Source organism: Chiloscyllium punctatum, chromosome 11 (assembly GCF_047496795.1).
Source record: "Chiloscyllium punctatum isolate Juve2018m chromosome 11, sChiPun1.3, whole genome shotgun sequence".
Taxonomy (NCBI): Eukaryota; Metazoa; Chordata; class Chondrichthyes; order Orectolobiformes; family Hemiscylliidae; genus Chiloscyllium; species Chiloscyllium punctatum.
Genome location: NC_092749.1, coordinates 28,426,118 through 28,442,963, shown reverse-complemented (window position 1 = coordinate 28,442,963; position 16,846 = coordinate 28,426,118). Strand labels below are relative to the sequence as shown.

Genomic DNA, 16,846 nt, shown 5'->3' with positions numbered 1-16,846 from the left:
CTCTCCAACCTATCATCTTCTCCCCCACATTCATCTACCTATTGCATTCCCAGTCACCTTCCCCCGAGCCCCATACCCTCTCATTTATCTCTCAGTCCCCTGGCCCACAAGTCTCATTCATGATGAAAGGCTTTTGCCCGAAACGTCAATTCTCCTGCTCCTCAGATGCTCCCTGACCTGCACTGCTTTTCCAGCACCACACTCTCGACTCTGATCTCCAGCATCTGCAGTCCTCCCTTTCTCCAAGCAGTCATCATGAGCTGTGCAAATACCAAGAAATGCCTTGTCCAAAAAACCTTTCATTGATCAACATGAATCCTTCATAACAATGAGAGGGCCATTGACGAAGCAGCTGATGATGATTAGGTGATTACTCTGAATAACTCATGCCATCATGTCACAGGACTGAGATGATTGACCTTCAATAACTAGATAAAAACAAGGTAAAAACAATGACTGCAGATGCTGAAAACCAAATACTGGATTAGTGGTGCTGGAAGAGCACAGCAGTTCAGGCAGCATCCAACGAGCAGCGAAATCGACGTTTCGGGCAAAAGCCCTTCATCAGCAATAACTAGAGCCTAGGCTCCAAAAACAGAGAATTTTCCCTGGCTTTTCATTGACAGCAGTTCTGCTCCTTAAGGCCACACTCTGTCAAATGCTGCCTTAATGTCACGTGCAGTCTCTCTTACGAGACATCTGGAGTTCAGCACTGAATGCATATTTGGACAAAGATATTAATGAGATCAGGAACTGAGTGGCCCTAAAAGAATCCAAACTGATCATCAGTAAAGAAGTTGTTGCAGAATAAGAGCCACTTGAGAGCACTGTTAATGAGGCTTCTCATCACTGATAAGTGATGAGTAGACTGATGTAGCAATAATCGATATATCCTGCATTTTGTGGGCACACCATACCAGGGCAATTTTCCATGTTATCAGGTAGATGGTAGTGTTGTTGCTACTGGAATTCAATACTGGTAATGAGTACTATCAATCCAGTACTAGTACTGCACTCGTAATCCAAAGGCCTAGATTAATGATCTGTAGACATGAATTCAAAACCCTTCACAACTCAGACTTCACACTCAGTACACTGTCTGGACAGAAAGCTAGGGCTGGATATTACATGCCCCATTGCTGGGTGTGCTTTCAGTGGGACAGTATGTCAAATGTCAAATGCCCAGTCTACTCTCCTGCCATCCACCCTCATAATGGCGTGGGTGGACATCGCAATTAGCAGCCCACCCTTTATATGGAAGTGAATAATTAAGAGTCAATCGAACTTGGCAAAATCTCAGTTGCCCCCAATAACATGTTGATTTTGGCTGGCATGGACTATCAAACAGATGTGGATAGCCAATTTTCAAAAACCTACATGAAGAAAGATGAGGGGTAACTCATCAGAGGGATGCATAATGGGGATGGTGTCCCACGATTACTCCCACAGCCTCTTTCCTCCCCTGTAAAACCCCAAGACCTTCTGCAGGAACCACATTCCTCCACAGGTCTCAACCCGCACTCCTATGAGGGAGGGGTGTACATCCCACAATTTGCTCATTTAGCCCATCCGCAGCATCCTTTGGCCAGGGGTCAGGCTTCCAATTAACAAGTCAGCTTCAATCACATTTCTTCCAATGGTGTTGGGAGATCTTAGAACAGGCCATCTGTCCATCTGCTCACCTCATATCCGCGGTAAATTTCTGCCCTCAGTACCATTAATGATCACAAAACAATTAAATTCTTGTGTAAAGCCATCTGGTTGAATAACGCCCTTTAGTATAGGGAATGTGTCCTGATCTGATCCAACCAGCGGCCAACAGTGTGGTTGTCCTTTAAACCTTGTGAAACGATCCTGGCAAGCCATTCAACTGACTGGAGGACAACTGAACTAATAAAGGCTGCCCTGGCCAGTAACACCCCAAACTGTAAATATTCGAAACGCCAGTGTCCAGATGGCATTCAACAAATCTGAAGCATAGAAACATCAAAAACAAGCAGGGGTAAGCCATTCAACACTTTGAGTTTGCTCCACTATTCAATATAATTATGACTGATCATCTAACTCAGTATCCTGTTCCCGATGTCTCCCCATGCCCTTTGATTCCTTAATCTATATTAGAACTATACCTAACTCTTTGAAAACAGCAACTTAGTCCTAATTACAACTGAAGAGGCCATTCAGCCTAACCTATCCCTGCTAACATTTATCTCCCAAAGAAGCTGCATTGATGTGCACCCATATCCTCTTTCCTTTAACCCATTCAGCTTACTCTTAGATGTTGACAAAGATGTTGCCTCAGTCTTTAGCATGGGGTGTGCATCCCAGAGCATCAGAATATTCAGTGGAAAACTACTTTTCCGTTTTAAACACAAAGAAAATTAACTTGCACTGTACAGTAACAGCCACAAATACATTAACACAAGTTTACATAAAATTTTTCTGGTATTTTAATAAAATAAATAGCTTTGAAACATTAATAAAATAGCAGATACAGATATACCAATGCATTCATTGTCAATCCTGCACAGAATAATTTTAAATAGTTGAAATTATGCATAAAATGCAATTGGCATTGAATCTTCTGACATTCTTGTTTGTAGAATATAAACATCTACTAATTCAGATGTTACCTCTAACAAGCATGAGTACATGAACATTTAGATTTTCTTTAAGTGTTACCTGAAGTTTAACTGGCTCAGGGAGTTTCATCTGCAGTAGCCCTTCTTTGGGGACTTGGTCACTTTTGAATTCTTCATCGCCTCCTTCCATTTTTTGTTCATTTTTACTTACGTCCTTTTCATTCGTTACATTTTCTTCTATTGGCTGAGTATTTTCGGCAAATACACTGGCCTCAATGAGCTGTAAAACATGCTTCAAATCTTCGCTGCCGAAAATGCCCATAATAAGCAGTGTGTAAAAAAGCTTGATCAGGGGAACGAAAAGGAACTCGGTGGTGCCACCAACTGGGTCTCGGACGTGGAGACTGCCTTCCTGCACAGCTTCTGTCAGCATCTCAATTGTTTTGGCCTTCAGGATGTCCAGAGGAAATTCTGGGCTGTACTGGAAAGACTCCCCAGTCACACTGACGAAACTGGCTGAAGAAAACTGCATTCTAGGTCTGAGTGAGGTGCTGAGGCCTACTCCAGGGACCGCATGATTTTGGTTATCATCTGGGAACAAAGTAATGCTCTTGGTCTCATCTGTCATCGGAACGATGAACTCGTTGTTCATCATCAGCCTGGCAGTGGCATACGTACTAAGGTACGTGTCAATGAGTAGATCGTAATAACCTGTCCGCAGCAAACCAGGTACATATTTATTTTCTATCGCATACAGCAATTGAGACTCATCTACATGGCTGCAAAGGGCATGGGCCACTCGGTTATTGCCCAGAGCACAAACTGCAGAATACAAACGCAAGGTATGGTAGTGAAATTTCAACAGGTCCTCATGCTCTGTGAGTTCCAAGATATCCAAAGCCCTACATATGATAAAGAATCAAAGGAAAGGTTAAAATTTTCATTAATATTAGTACATATGTAAAACTTCTTTTTTCTTTTAAATTACTGCACTTAAAGAAGGTCAGATTTACGTTGCATAACAAATCTTATATTTAGACTATCCAGACCAGGGAGAACTAAATGTGCAGACTGACAGATACAGTGCTGCGGAGGACATTGCTAATCAATAATAATTAGAATGACATTAACATAGATTTAAGCCAATCAGCCCATGTTGGTATTAATACGCCTATCCCTTGTGTAAACCCTGATCCCTTATTTCTTGACATCCATGTCTTTCAATATCCAATCTAATCCATTCTTAAAATGTCAAAAAAGCCCTGACAGTCAGCACTTAAAAGTAGACATCATCACGTAAAACGTGTGCTGCTTTATGGTGCTCACTCTGTTTGGACCTCCTCTTTCACTTAGATGCTCAGCATGGTTTTCTGACCGTGCATGTCAAAAAAAACCAAATGGATCAATAAATGAATTGTGTATTAGAACTCATTAAGTTAGGATAAAAATACTGATGTGAGGTGTGTGCTGTTGTTTTGGCCACAATTAGAGTTCACAGGTATGAATTGTTCACAGAATGTTGCCATGGTAATGCTTCTGGACACGAACCTGTTCTCTTCAGGAATATGTAAAGACATGAATCTTAGCGGTTCTGTACATTGCACCTGCCATCCATGGCGGTCGCTAACACGACTGATGTCCACTTTTAAGAATTCGTTTGGCACCCTGCTCCATAGCACAGGGGTAAGGTATTGGACATGAAGCCGAGGAGGACACTGTGGTGTTGGATTCCTGCGCTCGCTTTTAAACAATCCGGCTGACAGGGGCATTACATTCTGAAAATAAACAAAAGAAATGCAGATTGCTCCTAGTCATGATGAAAACAATTACAATATCAATCCTTTCATAACAGGACGGTCCTGACTTCCCAACACAATTACACTGACTTTCAACTGTCGACTGATTGAATGAAATCCATATTGATTCTAGTTTAATTTATCAAAGTGCGGCTATAAGAGCTGACCTTAAGCAAATATTGAAATACCGAGGGTAATCTTGTTTGTGAAGTGAAAGAAGAACTTAAAAATAATTGAATAAAATAACACAAACAGCTGCAGACATTCTGGAAATCTGAGACAAAATGCTGGAGAAACTCAGCAGATTTGGCAGCATCCGTGGAGAGAGAAGCAAGAGTTAATGTTTCAAATCCAAAGACCCTTTTATCAGAACTGAAAGCAAGTGAGGAAGGTTGGTAAAAGAGACAGAAAGACAGACAAGTAGAGGCAAACAAAAGGTTGCTGATGATTAGCTGAGAAGGACACGAATGCTAGATAGGGTGTCAGCAAAAAGTATAAATGGTTGAAAAAAGTTTTGCCTGTGCTGGGAGCAAACTGCACAGAACAGGACCCAGGGTGTGGGGGTGGGTAACGAACATGAAGGAGGGTGTTGAACTTCTGAAATTGTTAAACTCAGTGTTGATACCTAAAGGCTCAACTGATCCTGGTCATCGTAGTCCCTTCCTCCATATTTTTCTGCACATATGGACTAACTTGATCTCCCTTTGTTTCTCTTTTTATTCAAGCTGAAAAGCTAGGAGTTGATCATTTATAAATGTAAAGCAGTGATCAGAGGATGAGCAGAGATAGTTATACAGACCATAGAATGACTGAAATCAGCAGAACCATGAACTACAAGGCAATCAAAATCATATCCCTTAGACCCTGATTTTTAGTTGTAATATTTACAAGTATATGATTTAGAAGCAGGATTAGGATCTTTGAACCTGATCTACCCTTCAGTAAGATCTGATTCGTCCACATTCCACTAACTTAATAGCTTTCACCCTCGCCTTATTTCGCAAGAATCTTGTTGGATATGAGTGTCTGCCCAACCAACACACAGAACCAACTGTTAACAACAGGTTGATGCAAGTTAACATCAGAACAACACTAGGTGGTGCTAAAATTAACAAAAGTATTACTGCTTCCAAAAACATAGTAATAGCTGAAATGATGATCAATATGTTTGCCTTCATTGATCATGACAAAGAGGTTTAACTTGACTGCAGTTCAAAATACAACAGCTGTTTTACACAAATGAAACACTTCACAGCCATTGAATGAGTCATGCAAAACTTTTGAAATGCATTATAAATATTCTGATTATAAATGCTCACCCTGAAATAAGTTAATAGACCGAGTGGTGAACATACAAGAGATATGATGAAAATTTATTGCTTTAGTACAAACAAAATAAATTGTTAGAAGAAAAAACAAAGAAGTGTGAATGTTGGAAATCAGAGACAAATTGCTGGAAAAACTCAGCATGTAACTACAAATTCAGATTATGACTACAAATTTTACTTTATATTAGAATTTCTCCAAACAATTATTTTAATGAAATATCTGGTGAGAACAATATAAGATTTCTTGTTTGGCACTCACTCCAGTCTCTATAATGGAATGTTCACATTCCCTTGCAGGGTTAATGTTGTTGGATAGAAGGAATCTGCTGATTTACTCCAGCCAAACTACAGCATTGTGGAGAGAAAGCAGAGTTAACATTTTGGGTCCAGTGACCCTTCTACTGAACACTGTTAGGATCTCCAGACTGCTGTAGTTTGGCTGGACTGAATCAGCAGATTCCTTCTATCTAACAACATTAACCCTGCAAGGGAATGTGAACATTCCATTATAGAGACTGAAGTGAGTGCCAAACAAGAAATCTTATATTGTTCTCACCAGATATTTCATTAAAATAATTGTTTAGAGAAATTCTAATATAAAGTAAAATTTGTAGTCATAATCTGAATTTGTAGTTACATGCACTCTCATTTGTACTGTTTAGAGTCATAGACTCATAGAGTTGTACAGCACGGAAATAGACCCTTCGGTTCAACTCGTCCAAGCCGACCAGGTATCCTAAGTTAATCTTGTCCCATTTGCCAGCATTTAGACCACATCTCACTAAACCCTTCCTATTCATGTACCCATTCAGATGCCTTTTAAATGTTTTAATGTACCAGCCTCTACCACTTCCTCTAGCAGCTCATTCTATACCACCCTCTATGTCCTTTCATTTTGGACTTCCCTACACTGTTAAAAAGACCTTGGCTAGTCACCCTATCCATGCCCTTCATGATTTTACAAACTTCAGCCTCCAGTGCTCCCAGGTAAATAGCCTCAGTCTATTCAGCCTCTCCCTATAGCTTGAACTCTCTAACCCTAGCAATATCCTTGTAAATATTTTCTAAACCTTTTCCAAGTTTAACAAATCTTTCATTTCACAACATGACCTCCCAACTCCTGTATTCAATGCTTCCCAAACACCTTCTTCACTATCAAGGTTATTCTTCATTTGTTCCTCTCAAACCATGTATTACAAGTAAATGCCTACCACATGATAATTACAATTCTAAATGAGATAAGTTCTTTGTTAAAGAGTAGAATCTTCAAAGTTTTAATTTCTTCACTGTGTCCTGGATTTTGTGGTCAGCAGTGCAATGGTTAGTACTTGCTTCTGACTTCATAAAAAGTTGCCCCCAAAGATTTTAGCCACCTCCTCCATGGTAGAGAGTACCTTCTTCCCCACCTGCAGTTTCCATGTAATGCCAGTTCAAGGGGATCCTGAGCAGTCCAGCAGCAGTGTCACAGCAAGAAGAATGAGTAGCCAATCACAATGAAGCGTTCCCACAAACAGAAAACCAGGAAGTTAAAACATTGCATTTCTTCGCTTTTAATTTAAAATTTCAAATCACAAAATTGTGATTGAAATTTTTAAAAGTTAAGGGTCATTCGATTAAACCCTTCATGATATTAAGGGGAACTGATGGGTAGAGAGGGAGAAACGATTTACACCAGTGAAGGAATCAAAGGCCTAGATTTTTGCAGTGACAGACAGTCTCTTTGGGCACAGTACTGAAGCCCATTTGACAGGACTTCAGTCCTCCCCCATACCAACATCCTCTACATTCACTTCCAGGGATTCCTGAACAGACCCCAAGGAACCTAGTTATTCCGAATGAAATATCCATTGCCCACCTCGATTGCCCTTGCAGTGCCAATGAGGAGTGTAAATTCAGCCCTAACAATTTGAGGCAGTGCTTTCAGGACTGAACGTAGGAAATGCCTTTTCACATAAAAGTATTGTCAGGGTTTGGAACTCTCTTCTGGAAATGGCAGTGATGCTAGTTGAATCTTTATTTTAAAAATTAAAATTGATCATTCTACATTAACCAAATATTAAGGGGCATGGGGCAAAGAGGGCACGTGGAATTAACTCACAGGTTAGTTATCATCTCGTTTAATAGCAGAACAGGCTGGGCAAATGAAAAAATCTTCACCAGCTCCTGCTCGTATGAACTTGAAATTTTATTAACAAAGCAAATGCCCTCCCTTTTTTCTCAATTAATTATCACAATAATAATATCAGAGGTTAAATGTCAGCCTCATCCCTTTTTATCTACTCAGTTAATATTATGAACCAGTGAAATAGATTATACCGAGAGAAGGGATATGTTGTAAATTGACTAAAGCAACTTAAGCTCCACTTTTACGAGCTAGAATCCCTACAGTGCGGAAACAGGCCATTCAGCCCAACAAGTCCACACCGACCCTCCAAAGAGTAACCTACCCAGACCTATTCCCCTACATTTACCCCTGATTAATGCACCTAACCTACATATCCCTGAACACTATGGGCAATTTTAGCATGGCCAATTCACCTAACCTGCACATCTTTGGATTGTGGGAGGAAACCAGAGCACCCAGAGGAAACCCACGCAGACACAGGGAAAATGTGCAAACTCCGCTCAGACAGTCGCCTGAGGCTGTAATTGAACCCAAGGCTCTGGCGCTGTGAGGCAGCAGTGCTAACCACTGAGCCACCATGCCGCCCTACCAGACATTTGGTATACGGTCTTATATCAGAGATTTGCTTACAAAAATATTACATTTTACATGATGCCTTTTTCACGTAGTGGTAAAATATTTACCATTGATTTTTGAATTTCATCATTTGATTTCAATACCTGGAACTTCCATGGACTGAAATGGTTTCACAAAGGAAAAACACAGAGTTAAAATGACTACAGTAATCACCTGACCATATGTTGACCAACTGCGTAAAACCAACCAACAGAAATGGACAATCCGAACCAAAATCAACATGTCATGAAAAGACACTGAAGCCAATCAACCATGCATGGTATGAACAAATCATTGTCTCCTATCTGGATTTACACTGTTATGTGATTTTTCACATATTGTAGATGGATTTGTGACTGCAGAATTAGACAGTGTTTTCTCTCTATTCAGATGGACAAAGCACATAAAGATGATACATTATGGCAGCACAAAGATATCTGTAGTATTTGCAGTTATTGTTGATCCAGAACACTCCTAACTATTCCTGGTCTCAGGTTAAAACCTCTGGACTTGACCCTGCATATCCTTTTGTCTCCCACTGGACTGGAAACTGTCCCCTTCAACTTGTGTGTTTGATATCACATCTTCATTATTTTTCTTGGCATTAGCAAAGAACAAGATTGCTCTTTATTTCACTCATGAGAACTTTGTAATTGGCTCCCATGTGACCTAGTTAATTTCACTTTGACTTTTCAGGAATAACCTTGTAGTGGAAAGGACCTTCAACATTTGTTTTGGCCAATCACAAAGGTTAAAAATTGTTATGACTGGGTGAAGTTTGGTCAACCTGTAGTCAGGTGGTTATTGAGGCTTATTATTTTTAATAGAGATATTTCTGTTGAAAACCCATTTCAGTCCATGGAAAATTCCAGGTATTATAACCAAAGAATGAAATTCAAAATTCAATACTTCACATTATCACTAGTGTGTTAGGTTGCTACATAATGATGGGAAGAGTATGATCGGCAATGTATTATTTTTCTGCTAAAGTGAACCTCTCGTTCATAAGGCCTGTCCCTTTAAGTCCACAGTAAATAGGAGATGGTAAAGTCAAAATCTTATCAATTGTATATTACTAGGAACCTGTAAATTTGAACCTCCAAGTGAAAGATCGCAGTATAAAATAATTGTTTTTCTTTCTATTGTCCTAAACATTCAACATTATCTGAACTGTGAGAAATATCTTTTAATAATGGATAGATAGTTGTCTTAACAGCCAGTGCCTGATAAAAATCACCAATTCTACACTCGCAGACAATTTTTGTAGCTCTATTGCAATGCTTCACTGACTTCAAGAAAGCCTTCTCACTGGAAGCATGCAATTTGGAACTTAACTCAAGTGTTACTTACTTTAACTCTTCCGAGTTCAAATTGGAACACATTGGGACTTGTGGCTTGTGCAAATACTGCTGCAAACAGTTTTGTGCTTGGTTCCACCTAAACACAGAATGAAGATTATATTATTGCTGAGGAAACTGAGTGGTTATGGTCATTTTTTAGAAAGGCAGCCTACTTTTCTATCTTGTCAGTCTGAGTTCATTAAGATAATTGAATCCTTGCATTTCAAATGGTTAATAACATGCACATCAGTATTTCACTGGACATACCCACAAGTGCTCAGGTAAATTAATATAGCACTTTTCAACAATTATCTTGGTGATGTTTTTGTTAAAGTGGAACCTACTTAGAAATATAAATTAGCAACAAGCCCACAATAATCCAGAAGATGAATAAGTTATAATGCAGTCCATGCCACCCACTCATCCATCACTTGACTGTATACTTCATTTTAATTATTTTTATAAATTGCAATGCATGAAGCAATTTTAATGCAGCGTACTCTGCAAAAATCCATTGCAGCGAGAAGCTCATTGCAGCCAGTATACAGAAGGATTCAGGGTTCCTGAATGAAGGGCTTTTGCCTGAAACATTGATTGTCCTGCTCCTTGGATGCTGAGCTTTTCCTTCACCACACTCTTGACTCTAATCTCCAGCATCTGCAGTGCTCACCTTTGCCTGGTATACAGAAGGATGCTCACTGGTGACTTGATTTCCCACTGTTTTTACAACAAGTTCCAAAAGATATTTTTGAAAATTGGTCAATCACAGACATCACTATCCATCATCAGTTCTTACATAACAAAAATGCTGTGTAGTGAGAACATTTTCATTATCTTAATGCACTTTCCAGCGATATTCGGATAACCAGGATATGAGGATAGGCCTTCTATAAAAGTGTCAGATACTCTCACGACACAAAACTTGAGCTCTTTAAGAAAGAAATTATATGAACTAAAAATCAGATTTTTTGGAGTCAGATGTTATGACTGTATTGATTTGTTATATGCCATTTACCCCCACACAGGCCTACAATGATGCAACTCAAAATATGTCATTGCCAAAATATGGGATAAGAATATGATTTTCCTGGGTCTTAAAATTCATTCTTTATAGGAGTGTGGATGTTGCTGGCTAGGCCAGCATTTATTGCCAACCCCAATTTCCCTTGAAAAGGTGGTTGGGAGCTACTTCCTTGTATTCTGTGTTCCACTGCAGCAGATTTGGTAGAACTGAGCTGTCCATTTAGAGGCAATCAATAACATTACTGTGGGTCTGGAGTTACCTAGTAAGAAGAGCAGGTTTCCATCTGTTCATGAGTGAAGTTGGCAGGTTTCTATTATAATCCAGTATTTTCATAGGAACATAGGACATAAGAGCAGGAAGTGTCTTTGCAGTCCTTCAATCTTGCTTCGCCATTAGATAAGGTCATGGCTGATCTTTTGAGGCTTCCTACTTTCTTATCTGACCCTGCCATTACTCTAGACTCTCTTCAATCAAAAAACCATTTAACTCATACAGCCTCTATGGCTTTCTGTTCAGAAGAAACCATAGAATAACCACGAAGAAAGGATTTCTCCTCATCTCTGTGTTAAAAGGAGTCCCTGAAAGAAAGGAATTGAGTCTCCAATTTCTACTCTCCCCCACTAGAGGAAAATTCCTTCTAATAATTGTCCTGTCAATTTTTTTTCAGGATTTTAGATAAGAAGGTGACGTATCACTCTTCTAAAATCCAATGGATATAAGCCCAACTTGTTCATGGTCATTTTCCTGGTCTCCACTGCTGACATTTGTTTTCTATATCAGATTTGTAAAAGGAGAAGCATGATCTTGGTGACTGTCCCCAGTGAGCTCAGGGGATCTGAGCAGGAGGTTATTTCTCCTCCCACTTGCCCAAAACTTACCCACACAGTTAAAGCTGCTGGTATCTCACAAGGCGCGGACCTTGCTCTTGTCAGATGCCAAATACATGGCCACTTACTGGGCTGAAGGGCAGGCAGACGGTCTGATGTTTCCCCCTCTATCAAACCGGTCAGAGCAGTTGGCACAAAAGCTACCAGCTAGATCTTCTCAGTTCCTCTATTTCCAAACTCACTGCTGGAATGCATAGGTTCCACCCAAATGCCAACCATCATGGACTGTTGTAAAAATCCATCTGGCATAGTAAGTCCATTTGGTAAGGACAGCAGTGTCAGTTCAACAGTAATGGGGTTGACTTTTAACTGCCCTCAGGAATGGCCTTGCTAGACCCCCAATTCAAGGGTAACTAAGGATGGACAACAAATGCTGGTTGAATGAAAAAAGGTCTTTTGTATATCACCTGGTATCTTCGCAGAAAAGCCAAATGATGATCTGCTTCACCACAGAATGTCATGTAAAGCAGTACAGCAAAATAACCAAAACAAGAAACACAATATTACACAAAGAATATTTGAAAACTGGAGAATTTCCTAAAAATCTGTGAATCCTGGAACAAAAGATACTTTTATAACTCAAGTTCATTGATATTTGGTAGTTGAAGGATATAGATCAAAGTGAATATCTGTGATGAATTATGGCCAAGTGTAATGAAAGGTGTGTGGTATTTATGTAGATATATAAATGATTTTGGATTTCAAACGAATGATTAGTAGCTGTTGGTCAGTATTTTTGTAAAGAGATTAATAACTAACTTTGTGTTTTATTTCAGAGCCATGATTTTAAATCAATATGTGTAAGAGAGTCAAGGTTTGAAGATCGCTTGGAGCTTAGTTGAAGATTGCTTATATTGTGGGGTATACCAAAGGAAGGGACAAAAAAATAAGACTTTATTTTAGCAGAAGAAAGGATAGGCAGGTTTTATTTTAAAGCTAATTAAAACTCTTGAGTTCATTTCAAAGGAGACCTGACGCAAGTCAGATGCAAGAATAGCTTCTCCTCGACAAGGGAGTTTCTTCAGAGCAGTTAAGGGAATCCATTACCTCAGTGTAACGGCTTCAGTTTGTGAAAACTTCCAGATCAGTTATGTTTGGTTAAGAGCTCAGTTGTGTGAATCAAACAGAAAGGCTTTACAGTTCACTGGACTGGAACTGAAAATTTTCAGTTAATTTACTGATTTGATAGGGAAAGAATATTTCCTAGGATTTTGATTAATTATTAAGTGATGGAGTTGGGGATGAGATTATGTTTAGCTAGATTTTAAAAATCTTTTAAACTCTGTTATATGTAGATAGTTTATTTTACTTTGCCTTCTCTTTCAATAATAAACTTTTGTTTCATTGTTAAAACTGTATCTGCAGCCTTGTGCACTTACGTAATACGACACTGAATTAGACAGAAATAAAATATGATCTATCAAGTCAGGTTTCTTTCCGGGATCTGACTTGACTAATAGTAACATCAAGATTAGAGTGGTGCTGGAAAAGTACAGCAATTCAGGCAGCAGTTAAAGGAGCAGGAAAATCAATGTTTCGGGCAGGAGTCCTTCATCAGGAATGAGGCTGGGAGCCTCCGGGGTGAGGAGATAGATGGGAGGAGGTAGGGCTGGGAGTAAGTAGCTGGGATTGCAATAGGTGGATGGAGGAAGGGGTAAAGGTGATAGGTCAGAGTGGAGGGTGGAGCGAATAGGTGGGAAGGAAGATTGCTAGGTGGGGCAGGTCATGAGGATGGTGCTGAGCTAGAAGTTTAGAACTGGGGTAAGGTGGGGGGAGGAGAAATGAGGAAACTGGTGAAGTCCACATTGATGCCCCGGGGTGAAGGATTCTGAGGCGGAAGATGAGGCGTTCTTCCTCCAGGCGTCGAGTAGTGAGGGAGTGGCGTTGGAGGAGGCCCAGGACCTGTATGTCCTCAGCACAGTGGAGGCGGGAGTTGAAATGTTTGGCCACGGGGAGGTGGGCTTGATTGGTGCGGATGTCCTGGAGATGTTCCTGAAGAACTCTATGAGAAGGCGTCTGGTCTCCCCAATGTAAAGGCGACTGCATCGGGAGCAACGGATACAATAAATGACATTTGTGGAAGTGCAGGTGAAACTTTGGTGAATGTGGAAGGCTCCTTTGGGGCCTTGATGGAGGTGAGGGGAGAGATGTGGGTACATGTTTTGCAATTCCTGCGGTGCCAGGGGAAGGTGTTAGGAGGGGATGTTGGGTTGTTGGGGAGCATGGACCTGACCAGGTAGTCATGAAGGGAATGGTCTTTTGTAGAAAGCAGATGGGGTGAGGAGGGAAATATATCCCTGGTGGTGGGGTTCATTTGTAGATGGCGGAAATGTCGGCAGATGATGCAGTTTTTGTGGAGGTTGGTGGGGTGGAAGGTGAGGACCAAGGAGGATCTGTCCTTGTTGCAGTTGGAAGGGTGGGGTTTGAGGGCAGAGGTGCGGGACATGGACAAGATGCATTGGAGAGCATCTTCAACCATGTGGGAGGGGAAATTATGGTCTTTAAAGAAGGAGGCTGTCTGGTGTGTTGTGATGGAACTGGTCCTCATGAGAGCAGGTACGGCGTAGGAGGAGGATTTGGGAATATGGGATAGCATTTTTGCAAAGGGTATGGTGGGAGGAGGTGTAACCCAGCTGGGAGTTGGTGGGTTTGTAAAAGATGTCGGTGTTGAGTCAGTCGTCATTAATGGAGATGGAGAGGTCTAGGAAGGGGAGGAAGGTGTCAGAGATGGTCCAGTGAATTTAAAGTTGGGGTGGAATGTGTTGGTGAAATGGATGAACTGCTCAACCTCCTCGCGGGAGCACAAGGTGGCGCCAATGCAGTCATCAATGTAGCAGAGGAAAAGGTGGGGAGTGGTGCCAGTGAAACTGCGGAAGATGGACTGTTCTGTGTAGCCGACAAAGAAACAGGCATGGCTAGGGCCCATGCAGGTACCCATGGCTACCCCTTCCGTCTGGAGGAAGTGGGAGAAAGAGAAATTGTTGAGGGTGAGGACCAGTTCAGCCAAACGAATGAGAGTGTCAGTGGAAGGGTACTGGTGGGGATGTCGGGAGAGGAAGAAATGGAAGGATTTGAGGCCCTGGGCTTGGCAGATGGAGATGTAGAGGGGCTGGATGTTCATGATGAAGATGAGGGGTTGGGGGCCAAGGAAACACAAGTCTTAGAGGAGGTGGAGGGTGTGGGTGGTGTCCCAAATGTATGTGGAGAGTTCCTGGACTGGGGGGATAGGACAGTATCGAAGTAGGTGGAAATGAGTTTGGTGGGACAGGTACAGGCTGAGATGATGGGTTGGCCAGGGTGGTCAGGGTTGGGAAGGAGGTAGAATCAGGCAGTGTCAGGTTCCTGAACTATGAGGTTGGAAGCTGTAAGTGGGAGAGATCTCCTGAGGTGATGAGGTTGAGTATGATCTGAGATATGATGGGCTGAGGTCGAAGGGGAGGTAGGACGAGGTGTCTTCGAGTTGGCGCCTGGCTTCAGCACTATAGAGGTTGGTGCACCAAATTACCACTGCACCCCCTTTATCTGCTGGTTTGACGGTGAGGTTGGGATTGGAGCAGAGGGAGTGGAGAGCTGCGCATTGTGAGAGTGAGAGGTTGGAGTGGGGAAGGGGGGTAGACAGGTTGGGGCGGTTAATGTCCCGGCAACATTTGGAAATGAAGAGATCAAAGGTGGGTAATAGGTCAGCACAGGGTGTCCAGGTGGATGGAGTGTATTGGAGGCGGGAGAAGGTGTAATAGTATCATCAGCTGGGAATCATAACACAAGAATAACAAAGTGGGTAAATGGGAAGTTGTGGTTCAGATTAGACTTTATCTGACTGAATGGTGCAACAAAATGGAGAGGCAGAATGGTTTAATCCTGTTGCTATATAGGAGAAAAAGACAGGTCATTCCTTCCATTCCATTTAACATACCTGATAATACGTATTTAATTCCTTGCCATTGGCTGTGAATGTCAGTAAGCCACTGGCTGTATCCACTAGACAGCCTATTTCCAGCCCATTGTTATTACGGCTCTGTCCAGGGCTCGTGCTTTCTCCTGCCCACACCATGTAGCAATTGCTTCGCTTGACGCTGCATTGGAAAAACATTTATCGAAAAGTTCACCAAGGCAGACAGAGGATGGCTAGAGTCAAAGAGCTTGAGCCTTGCAGCTATCATCACATTTCTTTGTCTCTGATGTGAAAGCATCTCTTAGTTCAACAACTGTAACTTTGCATTTTTTGGCATAATTTCTATGCCCACCTGTCACCTTTCTCCTCTGGGTATCACTGGGATACGGTTCCACTACATCGCACAGCTGTAGAATATGCCACACAGGTGACCATTCTCAATTTATGAGTCTAGGCAATGGGTCTTTGAGGTCATTTAATAGTGTAAACAATGTAGCCCAGCTGATGATATCTATCCCTGCATTTAAAAACTGTTTTTCTTTCCTGTTAACACTGGGACAGCAAGATCAAAGATAGAATCTTGCAGCTATCCTACTTGTGAAACCAAGCAACCACATTCAGAATAGAAACATTTTCAGCATGTTGCTCATGACTAATTGGTCAGATATGTATCATTATGATATTGGGCTGCTTGCTTAATGCTATTTATACTACATGACACAAGCTAAATCAAGTATTAATTGGAACATTTTCACAGCAATTTGTTTGATGCTTTAATAGGAAGCAATAGGAAGATTGGTGGCACATTGGCTCAGTGGTTAGCACTGCTGCTTCACAGTACCAAGAACCAGTTCGATTCCAGCCTCGGGTGACTGTCTGTGTGGAGTTTGCACGTTCTCCCTGTGTCTGCTTGGGTTTTCTTTGGATGCTCTGGTTTTTCTCCCACAGTCCAAAGATGTGCAAATTAGGTGAATTGGCCATGCTAAATTGCCATAATATCCGGGGATGTGCTGGCGAGGTTAATTAGCTATGGTAAATGCAGGATTAAAGGGATAGGGTAGGGGCGGAAGGGGGTCTGGGATGCTCTTCAGAGGGTTAGCGTGGACTCAGTGGGCTGAATGGCCTGGTTCCACATGTAAGGATTTTATGATTGAAGGATGTTTCCAATTGATTCCAAAACAGACATTCAACAGTTAAAAATCGAGAAGTGACTTCCAGAGCTACATAAGTGGGTGAACATCCCACCCATTTGATTTC

General features: G+C 41.4%; 1 protein-coding gene across 2 annotated transcripts in view; it reads right to left on the bottom strand.

Annotated features, from left to right (window-relative positions):
* ryr2a (ryanodine receptor 2a (cardiac)) overlaps positions 1-16,846 on the bottom strand; it is a 758,045-nt gene that overhangs the window by 243,553 nt on the left and 497,646 nt on the right. For both annotated transcript variants that reach the window (XM_072580564.1, XM_072580565.1), the window contains exons 32-35: positions 15,611-15,770; positions 9,797-9,883; positions 4,131-4,357; positions 2,683-3,484 (exon numbers count right to left, since the gene is read on the bottom strand). In XM_072580564.1, coding sequence (XP_072436665.1) covers positions 2,683-3,484; positions 4,131-4,357; positions 9,797-9,883; positions 15,611-15,770 — 1,276 coding nt within the window. The remainder of the gene's footprint in view (positions 1-2,682; positions 3,485-4,130; positions 4,358-9,796; positions 9,884-15,610; positions 15,771-16,846) is intronic.